At 39.7% G+C, this 23,710-nt stretch overlaps 1 protein-coding gene across 1 annotated transcript in view; it reads right to left on the bottom strand.

Annotated features, from left to right (window-relative positions):
- Positions 1-22,815, bottom strand: part of Tdrd7 (tudor domain containing 7) — a 66,408-nt gene extending 43,593 nt beyond the window's left edge. The window contains exons 1-6 of the mRNA XM_013023249.1: positions 22,729-22,815; positions 13,530-13,742; positions 12,108-12,249; positions 11,055-11,268; positions 8,419-8,489; positions 5,501-5,712 (exon numbers count right to left, since the gene is read on the bottom strand). Of these exons, the coding sequence (XP_012878703.1) occupies positions 5,501-5,712; positions 8,419-8,489; positions 11,055-11,268; positions 12,108-12,249; positions 13,530-13,736 (846 nt within the window). The 5' untranslated portion in view covers positions 13,737-13,742; positions 22,729-22,815. The remainder of the gene's footprint in view (positions 1-5,500; positions 5,713-8,418; positions 8,490-11,054; positions 11,269-12,107; positions 12,250-13,529; positions 13,743-22,728) is intronic.
- Positions 22,816-23,710: the final 895 nt, after the last annotated feature.

The following is a 23,710-nucleotide window of genomic DNA, read 5'->3' on the forward strand; positions in this document are numbered from 1 at the left end:
GTCCCTCAGCTCTTCAACTCAAGGCGAGCACTCTACCACTTGAGCTACAGCACCACTTCCGGTTTTCTGGTGGTTTATTGGAGATAAGAGTCTCACAGTCTCTCCTGCCCGGGCTGGCTTTGAACCGCGATCCTCAGATCTCAGCCTCTTGAGTAGCTTGGATTACAGGTGTGAGCCACCAGCGCCCGGCTATTACTTATTGTCTTAACAGAAGCTATGACCATTATACTTAATGAGAGCTGGTTCAAGGCAACCTCACAATTCCAGTTTGAGGGCCCTTTATTCCAGAACAATCTTACAGAGTTTCTGGAAATAGTGTGTCTCCAAATCTATCTGCAGCATTTAAATCAAACTGACAGTTGCTTTTAGAGTCCGAACAAAAACCAAACTAGAAGACAATTTTTTTCACATCACGTTTTCCCCCATTTCAGGTAATTGGGCCTCCCACCACACCTCCATGACTTTGAATTGTAGCTCTCCGCAATCTTCAGTGGCTTCTTCCTCATCTTTATGTGCCTAAAGCCATCTTTCTTCAATTAGCTTAATGTTTAAATACAAAAGGGTATTTTGTATTTAAAATAGAACCTACACCTGACTTTAGGAATTGAACTTGACATGAAATAGAGTTGATTCAGATAGCCTTCTCTTGTGTATGTATGTGTGTGGGGGGGAGGGGTGTTGAACTCAAAGCCTGGGTACTATCCCTGAGCCTTTTAGCTCAAGGCTAGCCCTCTACCACTTGAGACAAGTATTCACTTCCAGGGTTTTTCTTCTTTTTCCTGTCTGGGCTGGCTTTGAACAATGTCAGCCTCCTCAGTAGCCAGTGTTACAGGTATGCCCAGCTAGCCTTCCACTCTTCAAAGACAAAGCTACTCAGGGATATGGTGATGTGGAACACATGCTAGTCTATATACTTCATTAACCAATCTTTTGAGACCATTAAGAGTTCTTCAATTCAAAGGGAAAAATACATGAAACTAAATTGGAGTTAAATATATATATTTAAAACAAATGTGTTTTTTTCAGCTTAAACTCATTGGTTTTTATTCATATGAAATTGTGATTGCCACCTATCTTCCATGAAGCATATTCTAATTTTTTTTTTCCAAAATGGTTATAGAGTTCCCAAAGCAAATAGGACAAGCAGTGTCCCCAAAGCCAAGGAATCGCTATATTGTGTGATGTCTGTCCTTCACTTTGCTGTGGCGCGTCTGACAGAACTTATACACCTATCTCCTGCTTCAGCCCCCAAAACAAAATATCTGACCCTGGTCTTCCAAACAGCCACAGTATGGACATGGGAAGTCAATATCTACTCAAGATACTTTATAATTATAATTTTATAATTTTCTGGGTCATAATTGACTGCTAAGCACTTCAGGTGAATTTCTAGAGAGTAACTTCTAGTTCTTTTAGTCCACCTGATTCACAGATATACCTGAGGAGAGGTCCAAAGCCTTCCTCCCTGGAAGATACTCAAGGTTCGTAACCTTCATGGTATTCTTCACTTTATGTCTGCATATTTTTCCCCCTTTGGCTCTGGAGGTCTAACCTACAAATCACCAGACCAATGACAGAAACTGGAGTGAACCATAACTCTACATACTCTACAAGGACCCTCATCCCCACTTCTAAAAGTAATGACAAGTGATACAGAACTCTCCATCATGAGGCAAACTGTTTCCTCTGATGACCATCAGAAGACTACATCAAATATGCCTTAAGCTTGTTATACCCAGCTTGAGTTCCTTCTGCCTCATTTGGAATCTCACATCTCTCTGCATTTCTGTAAGATTCAATCAATGGATTAGATTTGGTAGATGTGAGGGCCAAAGACTTAAACCATTCGTTTCTTCAAGAAAATGTTTGTTCATACAACTAAGTTTTCATCCTATCTGTAACATTTCTTCTTTTTAACTCTAAAATGGGTTTCTTGCTTTCTAGTTTTACCTGTGCTGTAAACTTAAAAAGTTCATGAAGACAAACTCTTCTGAGAGTCCCTGAAGACTCACCTGCTAATTCCGTACCATAGGCCTCTTGAAGTGAGTTTACTGTCTCTATGGAAATAGAATTTTCATTGGGATTCTATAACAGAATTCAGTATCATCCAATTAAGTCTAGAGGCTTTTCAAAGCACACTTTTCATTTCCAGGTAGTTGTTCTTCGTGTTAAAACTTTAACTGTAAACTTCATTAAACATGGCCATCACTTAATAAAAACCTGAGACAGAGCCAATTGCTAGTAGCTCATGCTTGTAATCCTAGCTACTTAGGAGGCTGAGGCCTGAGGATCACAGTTTGAAATTAGACCCAGTAGGAAAATCCATGAGACTCTTAACTCCAATTAAGTACCAAAAAAGCCAGAAAGTGAAGCTGTGGCTCACATGATAAAGTGCTAGCTAGCCTTGAGCAAAAAAGTTTAGGGACAGTACTCAGGCCTTGAGTTTAAGCCCCAAGACCAGCATAAACAAAACCGGAAACAGCACAATAAAATCTCATTTACCTGGAGATATGCTTTCTAGAACATCTTGCATGCAAGCAATGTTTTCTGACCCAAAACAAGTGAAAAATTGACTTTGGCAGCAGACTGAAGATTCTTGTGTGCCAAGGAACAATGTCAACCTTAGATTACTGAAGAGAAGCTTGTGTCCTAGGAATAGCCAGTTCAGAGGAAGGCTGGCTGATGACCATGCTAAGAGGCAGCCTATCTATGGGCTAAAGCCGAGTAGAGCTGGAAGTGACAGGACTGAGAAAGAGATGAAGAAATGGTCCCAATGGCATCACTGAGTCACAATAAAGAAACTCAGATTTGAAGCATGCAAAGGTTCAGAAAAAGACAGAGACCCAACCAATTCACTGTCCCAAACCACCTATTTCCACTCATCTGTTCTACAGTTTCTAACACTCATAATCATTATAAGCTCAAGAAACATAGGAGCTGTAATTTTTAGTAGATTCTCTTTAAGAGAGTACAATGGTTTGTAGAATGGTATTCCACAGACAAGGGGAAGGTTAAAAACTCCTTGTAACCTTCAATTGTTCAGAAACCATCTACCCAGAGGCCCTCTCTCCTAAATGGCTTTATAGACTCAATTCATTTCAGGGCCAACCTGCTCTCACCTCCTCTCTTGCCTATGCCTGCTTGCAGACACTGTCTTCAGACCCCCATTGCACCTAGCTTCATCAGGATAAACTTTCAAGTCATTTTCCTTCAGGGTGGCCTAGGGCTTGGCTGCTTTCTCAAATGTTCCTACAGGAGATGATGGATTTTTCCCTACCCACACATAACAAGGTTTCAGGGGAAACAGCTCCTGGCTTGGAGCTGTGGCTCTTACTACATGGCAGGGTGGGGCAGGGTAAGAACCATTCCTTGATAATGGCACAATGCTTATCCTGGAGGTTCAGCTTTTTGACCTCACCCACTGCTTCTTCCTTTTAACTTAAAACTTCTTTAACTTTGCCTATCAGAGGAAACTGCCTCACTTCAGCTCACTGAAGCTCGGCCTCAGCAAGAGGTTTTAGTCAGCTTTAATTCTGTGCCGCTTCTCAAAAATGACAGCGGCCTGCCAGGCGCCCAGTAGGGCACGCCTGTAATCCTAACTACTTAGGAGGCTGAAATATGAGGATCACAGTTTGAAGCAAGCTGGGGGTAGGAAAGTCCATGAGAGTCTGATCTCCAATGAACCACCAAAAAAGCCAGAAGTGGAGGTGTGACTCCTCCTTCTCTCCTCCCCACGCCTCATCCCCCCCCCCCAAGCTTCTATGACTCTGTCACAGTACAATTCACTTTTCTCTTATACATTCACCCAAGTTAAATTTAACAATGGTTCATCAGATATTTCTGATAATCAAATGGAAATGCCTATGGCAGATATTGTGGGGTATAAACTTATGGAAGATTTGTATTTCTTTTACAACATTATTTAAAAACTTTTTTTACATTGAATGCTTTGTAAAGTTGGAGGAAAAATATTTTTTAAAAAGAAAAAATGACTACAATTGGATTTTTTTCTTTGGTTATAAGACAAGCCATATAGAGAGATGCCCATTTTTTTTACCCTATACTCTGCACTGCCATTGAGGCTACCTCCCTACCTTGTAGTAATAACAACCAGGAACATGCTCTAGATTTATGATTCCAGCAAGATGAAAACAAACATTTGGAAGAAATAAAAAATGGCCATGCTGTAGGTGTGCAAAGATGTGTAAAAATAGCCAGGTGCTCTCTAGATAGTCACATGCAGTGAGATAAAAAGGATATTCTTAGGAGTGGAACACAAAGGTGAGATGTTTATGTGCATCTGATCATATAAAATACAGTGATGCCTCACTTATCCCAGGAATTATATTCCAGAGACCCCCATGATAGTTGGATCTGTGAAGCAGTAATGTCATACAGCCATCCCTTACTATATTGTGGCTTACTTGTTGCTACTTTGCAGATTTTTCCCTATCTGGAATGTAACTCCCGTGGTAGGTGAGGGATCACTATGTATATGTATTTTTTAAAAACCCATGATATAGTGAAGCTGCAATAAATGAACTGTGATATAGTGAAGGACAACTGTAATATTTATTGGTTGAGAGACTCAATGATTTCTGCCCCAAAAGTAGCTATGCAACCCAAGTGGGTGACAACAGCCTGTACAAGAAGTGGTCATGAAAGTGTATGCTCTCTTTAGGCTTATGAAGAGGGTAGCCTATACTTTGCCAAATAGGCATAGGGATCAAAGTACATATTAAAGACAAAAAGCCCTCTTTTAAAACACATTAATTCCTCATGATATTAACTATAAACACCAATGTATCAAGTAGTAACAAATGTTGTTTAAGGTAGTTAAATTTTGAATATATTTTGTGTATAGAAAAACATCAAGAGATATCTTAGAAGTTACTTAGAGTTAAGAGTTTCCCTGTATTTATCTATGGATGAGCTAAGATTTCTAATAAGTGATCTATCACTTTATAATGATAAAAAGCCAAGTGGGAATATAATTATAAAAAAATAAAGTACTCTCAAAGTTTCTTATGTGAAAGCTGCTTGTGAAAATTTTGAGTATGAATTCTAATATATTAATAAGATAATATGCCAATAACTGGCCCAAGTAACTGAAATTGTGCAGGTAAAGTGAACAAGCATATAAAAGTCACGTCTACTAAAAATGATTATTAGGGAATACTAAAACAGCAAAGCTATCAGTGCTTACTATAGCAGGTCAGCCAAAACAAACTGGTACAGAATATGTATTACCAAACAGAAAGTGTAACTTAAAAGTAACTTATAGCAAAAACACATAAAGCAATTACAACACACAGAGCCATCAACCTTGGCATACTTGTTATATAAGTAAGGAACGATTTGTGTTAATCTTAGAGATAAAGATAAGTAAAGTATCAGGTGTAAAGCACCTCATACCCCTAATAAAAGGTGTTATGTCTAATAAATAGGGGTCTGAACAGTGGACAGAGGCATCAGAAGAGAAGCAGAAGGAAACACGTACCGTGCAAATATGAGGCCAATGTTCAAACTGTTGTAAAATTCCTTGATTAAGGTCTTCTTTATATAACTCTTTGTAAAAATGAGGAAGCTTAGATATCCAAACGCCATTGTTATGCTTGTTTAATATTTCCTTTATACGATTTTGAACCTCATCCATTTTATAAGAGGCAGGAGGTGTGACATTTGGTTTTTCAACCGTCTGATTTATATTATCTTTAAATAAAAAAATGATAGAATTAACCAAAATGTTTAACATTTTAGCTTGTCCCCGTGACCTAGCATTTGTGTCTTTACTACTCTATGGGGCCAAAGGTTTTAGAAGTTGGCAGGATTCAACAAAACAGCAGAGGACAACTTTGTTCTATTATCCCTCATCTAACCATCCTGGCCAAGAGACCTCCAAAGAGTGTTCATTTTGCAAAGATGCTTTATAGTCTACACATCAGCATGACCTTATAAGGTAAAGAATAAGTTAATCATTTAGTAATTTAATCATTTAATAATTTTCACCAACAAATAAGGGAAACTTTAGATAATGTTGATATGCTTGCAATGTTAAAGCTATATTCCACAAAGTATAAGAATGCCTTAATAGTAAGGCCAAAGAACATTTTACAGAAGATAGAAAGTTGTCCAGGTCTTCAGATTATGATCATTTTACTTATGAAAATAACTTAGCAACATGCAGTAGTTCAAAAAATGATTCAGTCACAAAAATAAGGGTTATAAGCCAGAATAAAAGGTTTAGAAACCACAAACAAGTAATGCTGATATATTTTATATTTTGATTTCCCCAGTACTGATCTCTCATCAGTGTACATTTATAAAGTTTTAGCTACCTTCCTTGCATTAAAAAAATTTAAAACCTGGAGTATCTGAATTCATATCCTAAGACAAACAATTTGAGTATTCACTAAAGCTGGTATTCTGGTATTTTTGGTTCTGGTATTTTAATAACTATAAAATTAATTCTAAACTCCTTCAAAATTCTACTGGGATACAGATCAGGGTATATTAAAAATTGCTATGTATGTAAAAATATATTTGTAATTTAATCTCACACTATCTCTGCTAGGACTCCATCATTTTTATCTTGTTTTAAATTGGTTGGCAGAGACATAGTGTCTACTTGGGGAACACTGGTCTCTCAGGATGCCAGTAGCCAAAGAAGAGTTTCTCTCACAGAAGCTGGGATACTGACTCTTATCTTCCCACCAGAGGGTATAAAGATATGGCCTGGGCAGACCTGGACTAACGTGGGGAACAGAAAGTTTTCAAACATCCATTTGCATTTCCTACTAAGGGCTCATGTGGTTTACTGGGGATAAAAGGACTAGGAAGGAGGAAATGATAAGCCTCTCACATCTAGCCAGACTCTCCTTAATGACAGTGTGTTACCTACCGGTTGACTCAATCTGGAGTCTGCAAACACAGTTTAGCATCTGGAGTCACCTAAGCTCTTATACCTTTCGATGAACCAATGGAGGAAGGAAGTCTAGACTGCCAGCATGTAGAAACGTTGTATATATGTGTGGGCATTTCAGCTGTGGTGGGGGTACTGCATATTCTCCTGAAATACATTCTCTTGTTTCTGAAGAAAAAGCTTATGCTAATTTAAGCCTCTAGAACTGTGTAGTCACAGTTCAGAAAGTGCATATGTAAAGATAATTCACATTTTTGTTCAGTTATTCTTATTCTTATTATTTTGCTGGTCCTGGGGTTGAGCTTGAGGCCTGGGCACTTGGGTCCTAGAGCTTCTTTATTGCTCAAGGCTAGTGCTTGTGCCAAAGCTCCACTTTTGGCTTTTTGGTTATTTATTGGAGGTTAAGAGTCTCAGGGACTTTTCTTCCCAGGCTGGCTTTGAACCTTGATCCTCAGCTCTCAATCTTCTGAGTAGCTAGGATTACAGGTATGAGCTACCAGCATCATTTAGTTTTTTAAATAAGAAATACTGGAAGTGATTTTTTTATATATAAAAAAAGAACTTTAACTCAGCCAGAATCATAATGAAAGCCACAAAGAATAGAAAGTCGTGTGTGCACCTCACACACCACAAGCACTCACTCTGCACGCGCCCTCTGGCTGTGTCCATAGCAGGAGATGTGCACACTGGTCAGAGAAAACAAGATGATGAGTGGGTCAGTTTCTGAGCTGTACATTCTTTGACTTCATTGTGTGTCTTATTGTTTAACAGCCCTTTCAAATTTTATAACTTGAAGAGTTAGGTATACTCCTACTATTCAGATAATACAGTATCACTACACACATTTTAGAGACCAATTTTTCAGCAGTGGGACACATGAAACTCTTTTATAAACTTAATGTGCTTCTAATCTACAGTAGGGAGTTTCTTCAAGTAGGGCCTGAGGCTGCAAGTTTTGAGGGCTCAACCTCCTTAGGATTTGTGAGGAGGCCACATGGAGGTGAAACAATAGGTCTACTATGAGGAAGGCCTCGTCAGAATAGTCATAATATCCTTGGAAATATGATTTCCTCTAAAGAACACTTGAAGTCATGATTTAAAGGAATTAGAAGTAGGAGAAGAAGCTGGGCACTGGTGGCTCACGCCTGTAATCCTAGCTACTCAGGAGGCTGAGATCTGAGGATTGAGGTTCAAAGCCAGCCCAGGCAGGAAAAGTCCATGAGAATTCACCCCTTATCTACAATAAACCACCACAAAACCAGAAGCGGTGCTGTGGCTCAAGTGGTAGAGCTGAAGAGCGCAGGGACAGCACCCATGCCCAGAGTTCAAGCTCCACAACTGACAAAAAAAAAAATAAAAAAAGAAAAAATAAAAGAAAAAAAGTAGTAGGAGATGAGAAGTAGGACTGCCAAAGCCTACCACTAGATAGATACTTTACTGGGGGCCCTGAGGATTCAGAAGCGAGTATGTATCAAGAAGATGTTTGGAAAACATACCACTCACTTCCTTATTACAGGCTGAGAGATGCATCTGGAAAGGTTGCGGAAGGGATGCCTTCGGGCTAAACCTAGGGTATAAAAGAATACCAAGTTTTAAACACTGTATTTGCCACTTAAAGCCTCTGTGGTATTGAACAATGAAAGAAGTCATGAAAGTATTCAAAAATCAGAAAAATGGAAATGAAATCTAGTATTATCTTCCATATCTACCCAGAGGAAAGTATGTTAAAGATAGCTTCAACTTAGCTGAGTATTTGAAAGCCCCTTTCAGAGCCTGCAAGTCAGACTTATAACTTATTACCTGTACAGTGTTAGCAAAATAGAATAAATAAATGCAAGGAATAAATAGCTAGGCCAGGAGCTAGTGGCTCACGACTATCATCCTAGTCTCTCTGAAGCTGAAACCCAGAGGATCAAGGCTTGAAGCTAGCCCCAGCAGAAAAGTCTGCAAGATTCCAACTCCAATTAACCAGCAAAAATGCTGGCTTGGAGGTGGTTGAAGTGGCAGAGGGGCAACTATGAAAAAGAAAACCCAGCTAGAGTGCAAGGCCCTAAGTTCAAGTCCTGGTAAATAGACAGTTGTAAATAAAAATATATAATATATAAAGAATATAACAAAAAACAAAAGACTTGATGTTGAAATACATCATAAAGTTACATTTAAAATAGCTGAGTGTGTAAGTAAAACAGAAAACTTACAAACAATAAGTTTATATTTTATCTTGGCATACCACAAAATAGTACTTCAAACCAGATCAATATTTCAAAGCAGTAACACAGATGGTGCTCAAGTACCTATTTTGAAAAGAAGAAACCGATCTCCACACCATTACTACAATAATTATGTAAGATTTATGATGGGGACTATATAGGTAGATGTCTCTAAATATGAGGGCAAAGAAATACATGTATATGTGTACGCATACACACATATACCATTTATGTACAGAGTCTTTCCCTTACTAGATACCCTTCATTATTCGTGTTCCTTTGGCCTAGATAGTACTTGGTACTTCAAGGGAGAAAAATCATGTAAGAATGATCAAATGAATCATGATTTGATGAATCAATGAGTACATTTTTACCATGCAAAATACGTATTTCCAATTTCTGAATAGTTTGGAACACTAAAATTTAATTAGATCAATTCTTTAAAATGAAGCACATTTCTTGTCTTTTTTCTTTCTTTTTTATGGTTGGTTGTGGGGCTTGAACTCTGAGCCTGGGCGCTGTTCCTGAGCTCTTCAGCTCAAGGCTAGCACCCTACCACTTGAGCCATAACACTGCTTCTGGTTTTGTGGTGGTTTACTGGGCTTTCCTGCCTGGGCTGGCTTTGAACCTCAATCCTTAGATCTCAGCCTCCTGAGCAGCAAGAATTACAGGAGTGAGCCAGTTGTCTGGCATTTCTTATATTTTAATTGTAAAAAATTACTGATGTGGGCTATTTAGTACATGCAATTACAAAAGCATATCTGTATATTTGTTCATGAGTAAATAACTGAAGATGTGAAAATACATCAAACTTTTCTACCAAACTTTTAAAAAAGTAATTTTTGCACTGGTTATGTGGCTTAGTGGTAGAGTGCTTGTCTACCATGCATAAGGCCCTGGTTGAATTCCTTGGTATCACATACACAAAACATAAATAAAATTAAAAAATAATTATTCCTAAAATTATAGTATTTGGAGTAAAAAATGTATGTTTGCATGAAATGGACTTTGTCAACACTGACCTAAAGGAATTTGGTGCTATAAGTCTGTAATAAAAAAAAATAGTGTAAGGAAGAAGACTGAGATATTGACTCATCTACATTAGTATTGAAAATACTTTTTCTGGGAAGGGGTAACAGGTGCCTTTCAGGTTTTGCAGATCACCAAGACCCTATACCACCATTTAGCCAGTCATTGGGTGGGTACACAGTAGCCATGGGCAGCATGTGAACAGGATATGGCTACATTCCTATAAAACTGCATCTACAAAACAGCAGGAAGCTTGAGTTGCTCATAGATGGTAGTTTGCCGACTCCTAAACAGCTCATAAAGCCCTAAACTTTAGAGACAGAAAGGAATTTTGACATGTTTACTTTCACAATTTTATTGGACCAAATAAGGACATTATCATCCAAAATATGAAATACTTTGTTTCACCTGGCTAGTAAATGGCAGTACTCAAACTAAGACGTAACGTTGACTGGTTTCTAGCCCAGGACTCCTGTACATGGATGTCTGATGCTACTGCATACTTATGGGCATGAGTACTAAAGAAAGAGGGAATGGATAACTGGGTAAGATCTTATTACAAAATTTACAAATGATGAGGTTTTTTTTTAAATAAAGGGTTATATTTCACAGTGAAACAGCATCTTAGAATAAACTGCAAGAATTTTTAGAGTGAATTTTACAAGGAGAGATGATCAATATTGTAGAGAAAACCCAAAATGGATATCCATCTATTCTGACAGTGGCACTCGGGAAGCCAGGAAAAGTAGATCTACTGCCAATGACACATTTTCTAGAACATGTAAACTTACATTAAATACAGTAGAAAGTCTTGATTGAAATATACATTTTTTTAGCACTTATTATCCTAGGTTCACCACGCTTCTCCTTTTAGTCAGATAAAGCCAAGATACCTGTTATTGGTAGGCATGCTCACATGCCTCTGCATTGGAATGTCTCTGAATACTTCATTTCCAAGAGTCGTATGTACTGGGTAAGGTGGCATTTCAGCATCAGACTTAACTCCAAAAGCATTTCCTCTGTCTCTTAACAGTGCTGGATTAGGTTTTTTGCCAATAGAAAACTCCGAAGCAAATCCTGGTTGTCTGAGTGTTGCCTTTGGTTTTCCTATGAAGTTAGGCATATATAATAGAATCAATTGGCCTCTCCAAGCCCTGGTTTCATTGTGCCATTCCCAGTGTTTTCTGTGGGACTCTATTCTATGAATAGCCTGCAAGAATAACAGAGCCCCTGAAGGGCGGATGAGTAGGGGAAGGAGAGACTGGACTATATTCGCAGATGAAGTTCTACGACTGGCAGGCTAACCAGTTCTTACCTACTCGGCCCCTACACTTCTGTGGCAGCCACTATTATAAAGGACAGCATGATCCTCCTGGCAGGAGGATCAATCCATACCCTGACAGGAGAGATTTCCCCTCTGCCATGAAGCCTTCCATTTCTGCTCTTGCTCCCAGTTTCCTGGCTAAAAATGCTCACCCTGGCACTGAGTTGTTTTATCAATGAACTATTTCTTGAGAATTTCATTTTAGAAATGACTGCTTCTCAAGATACGCATTCAGTAAAGAAAGGATGAGTTGTCTGTAACAATTTTTCATACTATGTAATTAATATTTTTCTAAAAACAGAGGGTCTTATATCAAAAGACACAATTTGCTAAGCAAGACATTAAATCACAGGTTCTTGGTTCACTCAAAATTCTGGGTGTGGCTTATCAAATAACCTGAAAGAGTAAAAGCACTTTGCCATCATAAACAGTTAAAATCTGCCATTTCCAACTGTGTAACTGTTTTGCTTTGGGTAAGTCACACTCTTCATGTTCACTAACATTTCAAATGTAAATCTTAGCTTCAGGAATTTTCTCCTTATTGTGGATATAAGCAGCATTTCCATAATTCCTGTGATATTATATTCAGGGGCTTAAAATTTTAACATACGAAAAGATCTACCTTCTAGAAAAAATGGCATGGTTTTCTTTACTCTCATCTGACAATTAACTTGCCGCCCGGTTTTCCTTTTAGAGCTCCTCTGCCGAGCCACTAGCTGAGCAATCCTTGCAGTTTCTGTGCAGGCCACAGCATAACAGGTAATCTGTTCAAGAGGGACAAAGTGAGAGGGAGATATTTCTTAGGCCCAGGGTTACCAAGAGACCAGTTTCTGAAAGTGAGTCTTAAGTGAGCCCACACATGCCAAATCGAACTATATACAAATGTTCATTTACCTCACTCCTTGACAATGTAGATGCAAAATCAGATTTACTGCAAAATGTAGTATACCAAATGATCACCTTGCAAACTGAAATTTATCATAAACACATATTTACTAAACATCTACAGTGTACTAATAGAATGCAATTATCAAAGGAACTAAAATAAAACTGTGATCTGCATGTGTTATCTCACAGAATCCATGAGATCTATTTGATCCCCATTTTACACATGGAGCAGCAGAGGCTCAGGAAAGCTGGATAAACTTCCAAGTCACACAGTGAAGCTAGCCTTGGGAATTTTCAGCTTAACAGGCTTGCTTTAGACCTGGAGTTTCAACTAGGTTCATTAGAGCTACAAAATTCCAAAGGGATCTCAAAAGGTCCCACAGGCAAAGGTATGAGAACAAGGCATGACACACACACCCCTAAATAAAGTACCTGCTTAAAACACAGGGGCCCGATTTATTACTATTGACTGAAAAGTTGTTATGACAGTATATAGGATATAAGAGAAAAATATGTATAGTGTGTAGATTAAAGGAATTAGATGTTTTTCAGGACTTTAAACTGAAATGGAGAACAGGAAAACAATGGTGTTTTACACTACTGTCCTCTTTGGCCCAGGCTTTTGTTCCTGAGAATATAATTCAAAGGAAGAGTGTTACCTAGTCAGTATGTTCAGTAAGGGATTATATTAATAGCTAAAACTCAGAAACATTTAAAATGTCCCAAATTGGTGAGCAAAATTTAAGTACTTCATGGTACAGAAGTACTTGATGCATTATTAACTTATTCATTTGGACATTGGGTCTTCATGCATTCAACATGGATTTATTAAGTCAACTATGATGGGTAAAAAGTGTCTTTCATCCTCAAGAAACTTAGGAAGGAAAAAAGAAGGAAAGGGAACTAAATAGAAAATATCATGTCAAGTGTCCCACAGATGTGTTACAAGGTGCACATAAAAAGGAGGATTAAACCTGTCTGGGGGGAATAAGTGATGGTATTTTCCTACTAATATTTTTAATTAACTTTTATCCTCGCCATAGCATTGCTGATCTCAAAGTACTTAGCTGGTACTTTTCTACTACTGGTATGAAAGTCCCAAGTAGATGTTTCTAAATCAGTTTGATTCTTCGTACATGCACAATTGCCTACTTACCTCTCCAGATCTACTAGTCTCTATTCTGACAACTGCTGGCACACTTCTCAAATAGGCTTCTAGAGTAGGGTAACCCAGCTGCTTGAAGGGGATCCAGTCTCCAGTCAAGGATCGGTATTCTCCTTGCAGCCGGGGTAATGCTATCCCATTCTTATGAGACTGCAGAACAGCCCGCAGCATCTTTGAAACCAGGTCTGCTTCCAGCATCTTCCCCTGTAGGAACATTGGCTGGTTACTATATGATGGCTCATTACTCTGAATGCAAAGAGACTTTCAGAGTTTAAGCTTGTTAGATTATAAATAGTGAATATTTCCTGTGTTATTGACAAAGCTGGGGAAACTATGATGGTAGGAAAACATAGTGAACCATGAGAATGTAGAGAGAAACTTGGAAAGGCATTGAGATGCACTGAGATGAAAGACTTTAGGGACTGTTCCCAGACCACAGGAAGCCTAGGAGTCTTGATAGCAAGATGGAGTCAGGCAAGCCTGGAGAAAGAGGGTAGGCTGTGGGTCTAGAGAGAACAGAAAGTGCAGAGGCATGGATGTAGGAGAGAAAGACATGGATTCAGATAATTCTAGGCAGTTATGTAGTTGGACATGACTGGTTGAGACTCTTAAGCTGAGGGCTATGGGAGGAACTAGAGTAGTGGGAAATGGGCAGGCTTGGAAACAGACACATTATGCTAATAGTTTGTATTTTTTTCAAAAGTAATATGGGGCTTTAAAAAAGTTCCAATTATGAAAAGAGAATGATTAGCTCTGATTTTGAAAGACCACTATTCAGCACTGGGGAAGGTAAGTTAGAAGAACTTCTTAAGGCTGCAAAACTTCTTGGAAATGAGGAGGATTTGAAAATAGGTTTTAGGAATAAACAAAAAGTTGGAGGATAATTAAGAAGTAGAATCCTTAGGAATTAATTGGCATGAAGGCTGAGGTGGGCTCCTAAGTTTCCTACTAAGAAACATGGGGGACCGTAATAATGCATGTGGAGTGGATGCAGATTTACAAGAGAGGAAGAGAGCAGATTCATTTTAGACATGTAAAGGCTCATAGGATAGCCATGTACATATGTGCAGTAGGAACTTAGGTTAGAGGCCATAGATTTACCGTCTTCTGCCTACAGGGAGACAGGATAGGGTAAACAGTGGACATATGTGGAAGGTTGTCATTTGGAAGCATGGACACACAAAAAAAATACCTACAAGATGTTCAAATTTAAGACATATAAAATGAGTTATGTCTAAGATTTGAAAAATATTCTCATATAATCATTACCATTATTAAGGTATTTCCATCAGGAACCAAATTGTTCCCTAATATATGTAAAAGTAGAACATATAACATCAAAAAGCATGAGAGGAAAACTACCACTGGAAGGTAATTATACTATCTATAATAAGTATAATAAGTAAATATTATTATTTGAATATTATAAAAATGTACCTAGGGGCTGGGAATGTGGTTCAGTGGCAGAATGCTTGCCTAGCATGCATGAAGCCCTAGGTTCAATTCCTTACATAGAAAAAGCTGGAAGTGGCACTGTGGCTCAAGTGGTAGAGTACTAGCCTTGAGCAAAAGAAGCCCAGAGCTAATGCCAGGCCCTGAGTTCAAGCTCCAGGACTGGCAATAAATAAATAAAATAAACTCACAAAATTATTAAGAGGTAACTAATAAGCCAGTGGTAAAGATAAAATTGGATAAAACAGAATATAATACAAATAGAATATAAGCTGAAAAAGTAGGGAGAAAAAAGAGAAGATAAAAACAAAAATATAGGGAAAGTAGAAAAAAGCTAGCAAAATAGTAGATTTAAAGCCAACCATACCTAATACATTAAATGTAAATAACTGAAATATCCCAATAAAAAGGTAGAGATTGGTAGACCAGACATAAAAGTAAGCATTATCATCATAGGTTAAAAGTCAAAATATAGAAAAAGATATGCTGTGCAAATACTATGACCATATTAATATCAGAACAAAGGCTATTACCAGGGATAAAAGAGACATTCTATAATGTACATGGAGTTAACCTCCCTAAGTGTGGCAAGATTTAGGTGAGAGAGCTAAAAAAAAAAAAAAAAAAAAAAAAACACACTCAAACTTGAGAGCTGGAAGTACAAAGGATATAGGATTCCAAACTCCCTTCCTAATAATTGATAAAACCAGTAGGTAGAAAAATCACTAAGGTTATAGAATAGCTGAACAGCTATGTTCAACCAGACTGACCCAACTGGTCTCACTGGAATGTCTTACTCCAAGAAGAGTAGAATTAAGATGCTTTTTAAGAACACATGAAAATTTTACCAAAACAATTTATTTTTGGACTAAAAACATATGGGGGGGAAGCAAAGGAAGGGGTGACATGAATAAAAAATGAAATGTATTAATTTGCCTGACTTACAAAATGGTAAACCCTCTGTACACCTTAATAAGAACAATATAATTATATTAAAAACCAACACTCAACCAATGTCAAAATAACTGAAGCTATAAAAGTAATATTCCGTGACCTGGAAAAAGTCATTAGGTACCAGTAACAGAAAGAGATTCTAATGTTTCTCAGGTATTTGCTAAATTCTCAATAATCAAAAACATCTGAAAAAACTTACAACATGAATATATAATACATAAAAACTTTCCGAGTGCATTAAGAATATTAGGGGAATATTTATAGCATTATATTTTATGTCATGCTATGTTACAAAGAAAGATATTAAGTCAATGATCTAATCTCCTACCTTCAAAAAAGAAAAGTAAATTATATCAAAGCAAGTAGAAGGAACTAAAGAGGTAAGCAGAAATCAATATGGGAGTGATGAAACAATAATAATAGAATTAAAAACAACAATATCCTAAATTTGAAGCTCATTCTTTGAAAACATCAATAAAATGGGTAAGACAAATTACCACAATAGGATTGAAAGAGGGACTATTAGTACAGATCCTACAGATATATTTTTTTTTAAATATTGTTTTCAATGTGCTATGTTTCTTTTTTCTTTTTGTTTTTCCCCCTATGGTTTATCCCCTGTTGTCACTGTATTCGATTTTGGTACCATGGGTATATGTGTTTATCTGAACTAGAGAAGAGAAGGGGAACAACAAAGTGGTAAGGCAAAGGACAAAGGGGGAACGTATGTCACAGCAATACTCACAAGACACCATGTTGGAAATGATCTGTACAACTTGTAGGGAGAACTGGGGGAGGGAAAAAGGGAGATATGTGAGGAAGGGGGTAACAAGTTAGACAAGAAATGTAATCACAGAAGTGGCGCTGTAGCTCAAGTGCTAGAGAGCTTGCCTTGAGTTGAAGAGCTCAGGGAAAGTGCCCAAGACCAGAGTTCAAGCCCCACAAATGACAGAAAAAAAAAATCAAGAAATGTAATCACTACCTTACTTATATAACTATAATTCCACTCTACTCACCTTGACAACAATATTAAAATAAAAAAGAAATAAATAAAACAAAAAATAATAAAGGAAAACAAGTTAGGCCAATACATTTGATAAATGAAATAAATGAATAGATTCATTTACAGACACCAATTTCAAAGCTTACTCAAGAAGAAATAGATAACCTCAATATTCTTACATTTCCTAAAAGAATTAATTTATTTTTCTTACCTGGGCTTCACAAAAGGAAAGCTCAAAGCCCAGACTGCTTTATTAGCAAATTCCACCAAACTTTATAGAAGAAATCCATGCTACTCTTTCATAAGACAAAATGAAGGAAACACTTCTAAACTCATTCTATGAGGCCAGCATGATACTTACACTAAAAACCAGAAAAAGACACTTTAAAAAGACACTTTATCTCCTATGTGACTACAAAAATATCTAATCCTAGAAAATCAAATTAAACAATAAACAGGAAAGTTAAGCATTAAGATTTATTCTAGCCGGGCACCAGTAGCTCATGCCTGTAATCCTAGCTATTCAGGAGCTAAGATCTAAGGATTGTGGGCAGAAAACTCCATGAAGCTCTTATCTCCAATAAACCACTCAAAAGAGCCAGAAGTGGCACTGTGTCTCAAGTTGTAGAGCACTAGCCTTGAACAAAAGAAACTCTGGGACAGTACCTAGGCCCAGAGTTCAAATCCCAGCACTGGCCAAAAAAAAAAAATCTATTCTAGAATGCAAGGCTAACTCAACAAAAGGAGGTAAAACCATATGTTCATATCAGTGAAAAAACAGAACAAAATTCAAAGTCCCTTTATCATTAAAAACTTTCAGAAAACAAGAACAAAAGGAAACATCCTTAGCCTAATAAAGGCAATCTATGTAAACTCATAGCTAACATCATATGTAACAGAGAATAAATGCTCTTTCCTTGAGATTGGGAACAGAGGAAAAAATGTTCATGCTCAAACTCCTACCCATTGTCACACTGAAGTTCCTCACCAATACCATAAGGTTCAAGACCTGCTACAAAACTGCAGTAACCCAAAAGTGTGATACTGTCGGTAGAAGAGAACATATGTTCAATAAATATATTATTTCCTAGAATGCATAATCCAAATGTCAACTGGTATTTAACAGGTATTTGAGGGCTGCCCAACACAAAAGCCTTCACCTTCCTCCTCCATCAAGAGAATAATCTTCTGTCCCATTCCTAAAATGTCCTCATCTAAACTTCCTTATTTCTCAAACAGCTATCAGAAGGAATTTTCCCAAGTAGGGCAATTAATCTAGGAACAAAGTGAAGGCCACACTCAGACCCTAAGTCACTGTGGAAGTCAATAGTAGGAATAGTAGTGTTCTCTTTGAATATATCTCTTTCCTTGAGGCTGTAGGCTCTGCCAAGACACAGGTAGATGTTTTATAACTTGTATCCTTTTATCCTTTTGCTCCAAGACTTGATTATGTTTCTTGTAGATACAAAGAATGTGATTTCCACTAGAGTCCATATCCAAATATGCAGATGCAAAGCCATCTGAGGTGAAGCTGTCCCATATATACTGAAGGAATAGAGAACATTGGGCTGCTGGGATCCTGGTTATGACTTTTGTATTGGGTATCCAGGGAAGGTGTTGCTGAGAAGGTGGTATATGAACAAATACCTGAGGAAGGTGAAGTGGTGAGCCACATGGACCCCTGGAATAAGGACTTTCTTTCCATCTACGCTGCATTATTCTTCTCCTTAACATGTCGCATGGTCAAATAATCTTCTTAATTTAGTTTTGTAGTCTATCTCCTTCACTTGAACATAGATTCATGAAAGCAGGAATGTGTGGCTCTTCACTACGGAATCCCTAGTGTCAATGAGAACTCAATAAATAGATGCTGGATTAGCAAGAAATTCTATTCTAGCTACCATCAGTATTATGATCTCCTACTTACAAAATCTCTGCACAATGCATATTAGCTCTCAAACAAATAGCCTTGACTCCAATTTGTTATGAAAATTATTTTCAAGTTTCAATGACTGAGTAGGGGCTTGGGATATAGATTACTATACAAATGCTTGCCTAGCATACTCGAGGCAGCTATCTGGGTTCAATCTCCAATACGAGAAAAAGAATGTTAAAATGTAATAATTATTATAAACAATGAAACAACTGTCACTGTCACCAAATTGTATTGGAGAACCAGCTGGCAAATAAGCAGGCCTGAGTCAGGGTAACAACATTCCTGCAAGGAGTGCACACATCCAGGGAATGCACACATCCCAGCAAGCAGTAAGTGCTGCTCAAACACTGGTGAATGCTGCACACTTATACACACTTCTGTTTTTAGGAGTAGGCAGATGCTGCTGGAATTCACAAACACAAGCTTGTTATCAAAGTTACAATAGCATTTAATAATTTTGTATTTAATCAAACAATGAATACTAGCATTACTAGTGATGAGATCTCACAAAATTTTTGTTTAAGCTACAGAAAAGACCTCCTGTTTGAGAAGAGTAGGAAGCAATACTTGTCCACATGGTTGCAGTCTGTAAGACTTTTTCTAAAGTATGCTAGTCTTCATGGAACACTCTAAGCCTAAAAGCAACTTTCTGGAGTGAAGGGCAGTCCTCAGCTTAGACTGCAAGTTGAAGACCTCAACACTGGTAAGCAGCATATAAATTCAGCACAACTCAGAGAGATAAACAGGTGTGTGTCTTGGTCTCATGGATGTCACTTCCAAGCTCACTTGCAATTCCTCCATTAGCTGTATCTCTTTATGCACCAAACAAAAAGGAAGTTAAAGCTTAAATATTATCTAATATATGATGCTTTAAAATGCTTTGAGTTTTATTAAACCTTGACATCATGACTTTTTTGAGATCTTCTTGAAGGTGGCAAATTAAAGTATATAGGAATAATTTAACTATAAAAATTGAGTTTATTATTTTTAGTTCAATACCAATAGTTATTTAATAAAAAATGATGTAGAAGCATGGTGAAGGTAAGAAATGGTTTGAAAATGCATGCATTAAATGGCTAAGACTGTAATGATAATAATCCTTGGGTATATTGGAGAAATGTTTAGTATAGTGTTAAATTTGAAATATCAGAACTTCCCAGATACTCTTACTTGCCTCACAAACACCAGTTGGTAAGAAAGTCAGAAGGTCTCCAAGATTTCTAGCCCAATAGGCAAAAAGTCACTTACTACTTTGACAAAGGGTTTTGGAGCAGAGTTCCTTCAAACCACAATTCCCCAATACCTAAGATCCAGGCCAGCCCAGGAAAGCAGAATAAGACATGCACTCAACCTCAAATATGGGGAGGTGGGAGGAGCACAGAATGCTAGTAGGCATCTTAACCCTATCTTTTCCAAACTCTGTTGTTATCACATTAGGAAAACTGAGATTTGACATAAACATTCCGGCTCTCACATATATTTGTAGTCAGAATCAGCAGAACTCCAACTTTAGGCTCCCAGACTAGGGCTTCCCTTTATACAGTTGCTTCTAATATGTACAGTAGACTTCTGAAAGTTTGTTTTGAGTTAGGGAATTCAAATGGGAACCTGGAGGCATGGTTAGTGACTAGCCCTTCAACCAAGCAACAAGACACTTGCAATATTTAAATTTAAGGATGACATCCAAATCAACAGAACTGCCAACTGTAACAAAATTTCAGAGACAACTTTACAGCTACTTTTGTCCTTCCTCTTTTTGCTACACAATTCATGTGGGCACCCTAAGATGCTAATTAACATACCAGAAGTTGGGCAGGTAATGATAACCTTGAGGGAAGCAAAATTTAAACAATCCTCACTATAGTTCAAATTGTATTTTGTGAGTCATAGTTAATTTTCTGAAGAATCTGGCTTTGATGCATCATCCTAGACAGATGCATTGAGCCAGTGAGCTGGTTCAGTCATTTGCATTTTCTGCTTCCTATAGCCATGGGTGCCCAAAAGATTTTTAGCAAACTAGTCTGACTCTCATGTATGCATTTTTCAAATATTTTAACTGTACCATTTAGCTCATTACATTTTTATTGTCTCAAATGTAAGTTGTAGTATAGCACTAAATCCCAAAATCAATTGGAAAAATTAGATGCAACTTCTGTTGCATGAAAGTGTCCAGAGACAAAGCATTTATCAGTTCTTGCAAAGGAAGCAGAGTTGGTATTAAATATCTAACTAGATTATATCATACAGACAATTTAAGAGAGAGAGAGATCCTCCAAGGAGTTTAAATCTCTTGATGCAACACACAATAGTCCTTTCAGCTACTTTCAAGTAGTATACTTAAAAGGGCATTAGTGAGGATTACATTTCACTTCCAGTCTACAGGGACTAAAATCCAAAGGCACTGCCAATTGCTGTTTCACTGTCCATTATGTTTAACTAGCAAAAAGGAAGACTGTGTGTCACCCAATGGCCCTGGAGTAGGAGATGTGAGTTCTAATTTATCTTGCCTTAGGAACAATTCCCATAACCTGCAAAGTACTTTGCCTGTAACTGACACTCAATGAGTATCAGTTGTGTAGAATTGCAGGAAAAAAGGTCTCCACTACGTGCCAACTTCTCTTATATTTAAAAGTTAAAGGTCTTTACACGAGAGTGAGTGAGAGAGAGATCCAATTATGTAAAATAATTTGATTGAAAAGAGCTAAATGTAGTTTGCCTCAATGAGCCAAAGGATCTTTAGAGGGTTTATCTTGAAAAAGCCTTTGCAGAATAAAGTATTTCCACTTGCCACATAGGAAAACCCAGCTCAAAGTGAGCAACTGATTGATAATCACAAAATTATTAAATTGAGAGGCCCAGATTCCAGGCCTGGAGAGCGCACACATGCGTGCGCACACACTTTCAAACACCTTAAAGCAGCCCGAGGACAGACTAGAACCAGGGTCTAAGTTTCCCTTCCACAGTATATTGTTCCCAGTGTCCAGGCAGAGCACTTATCTGCACGACCGGGGGTGGAGTGAGGTGACAGGAAATGAACCAGATTGGGTGTTGTTTTGTTGTTGGTGGTGGTGGTGGTTTTTGTTGCTGTCGTTGTTTGCGCTAGGTTTGGTTGGACGGTTATCAGAATCCTCTGGAACCCGAACTTTGCCAACACAGTCAGATATTTCCCTCCCTGGTTCTTTGAAATTACTTGTGAGCAGTGCCCTTGAGTATGGACGGAAAGCTTTACACCCCTCACGTGGATGGGAGCTGAGAACCAACGCCAGCTGCAAATTCCCTCCGGACAAGTTGAAGCTGAAGACCCGACCTGGCTGGAGGGGTGGGGGTGAAGTCGGATCCACGTTTCCCGGCCGGCGCTCCCCGTGGGGAGGAACGGATGCAAGGCTCCGGCATTTCTTGAGCGGCCTGCACGGGCTCGTGTGCGGTGGCTCGGAGCGGTGAGCTCCTCGGGGTTAGCCGCGGGCCCCCCCGCGGCCCCCGGCGGACGACCGCCGCGGCCGTCAGGAACCACTTCCTGGTCAGCCTCTCCCGCCCCGTCCACGCCCCCGCTGCGGCGTCTTCCCACCCGGGCGGCCCCGGGCTGCCCCGGCGGCCGCAGGGCCGTCCGGTTCTCTCCAGCGATTTAAATCACAACGCTCTGGAATCCCAACTCCCCCGGCGTCCCCGCCGGGTCTCCGGGCGTCGGACCCGGACGTCCCGGGCGACTGCAGGAAAGAGGCCCTGGGGCCTGGGGGAACCCCCGCCCGTCCCGCCGGCCACCCAGGTGCACCGCACCTCCAGGCGCCGCCTCCCGCCCGCCGGGGCTCCGCACCTGTCGTGCGGGCCCCCTCAGGACCTGCGCTCACCTCGTCCTTGGGGGGGCCCCCGGCCCGTCCCCCTCGCCTCTGGATCCCGCTCCCGCCGCCGTCTCCGCCGGGGCCCCCGCCTCAGCCACCGCCCACTTTCGGTTTCCCTCGCACCGCCGGAGCCGCCCCGCGGCCGGCCGGCTCGGGAAACACCTCTGGCCCCCGCGCCCCGCCCGGCTCGGCCCCGCCCCGCTCCGCTCCGGCCCCGCCCCCCCGCCGGCTCGGCTCAGCCCTCTGCGCACGCGCGGGCGCGTCGGACCCCACGCCGGCGTCCTCGCGTGGGAAGGAAAACCGACACCGCCTAGCGGTTTCTGCGCGTGCCCACGCCGGGGTCGCGGTGGACGCGGGCTTGCGGGGTGGATGCGGGCGCGCCTCCTCGGGGACAGCGCCAGGTAACGCGTGGGGCTCGGCTGGGACGGGGCTGGGGGGCAGGGGGCGTGGCGGCTCGGGGTTCACCCTGGCCGACAGTTCATTCCGTTCTCGCCCCTTCTTATCTTCCACATCCGGGACTGTAACTTCATTATTCTAGACATTCCCTCCCACCCCCAACCTGGCCCCCTCGGAACCCCAGGTGTCCGCAGGGCCTTTGCTCTGGTGTCATTCTTACCACCCCCCACCCCCAGGTGGGCCACACACTATAATGTAAGCCTGGCTTTCCCCATCCCCTCCTCTGCCTGTTACGGCTCCTCAACACCTATTTTCCACACCGTGCAAGGTATTTGGGGTTCCCTGTTCTCAGATAACGCCCAGAACATGACAACCTATTAAATAATCATTTGTCGAAGTTGTTCTAAAAGTATTGGGTGCCCAATTTTTATTCCCTTCTGCACAGTAATTCCTTTAAACACATGCTTTGCTTCAACCAATGTCCACCCCTCTCCGTGTCATTCTCTTAAGAGAGCTTGCTGCTTAACTCCAAACAGTGTGACTCACACACCACAAGCCGCATAGGTTTAAGATAATACAAAATTGAGTGAGTCTG

This window comes from Dipodomys ordii, unplaced genomic scaffold (genome assembly GCF_000151885.1).
Source record: "Dipodomys ordii isolate 6190 unplaced genomic scaffold, Dord_2.0 Scaffold67, whole genome shotgun sequence".
Classification (NCBI taxonomy): Eukaryota; Metazoa; Chordata; class Mammalia; order Rodentia; family Heteromyidae; genus Dipodomys; species Dipodomys ordii.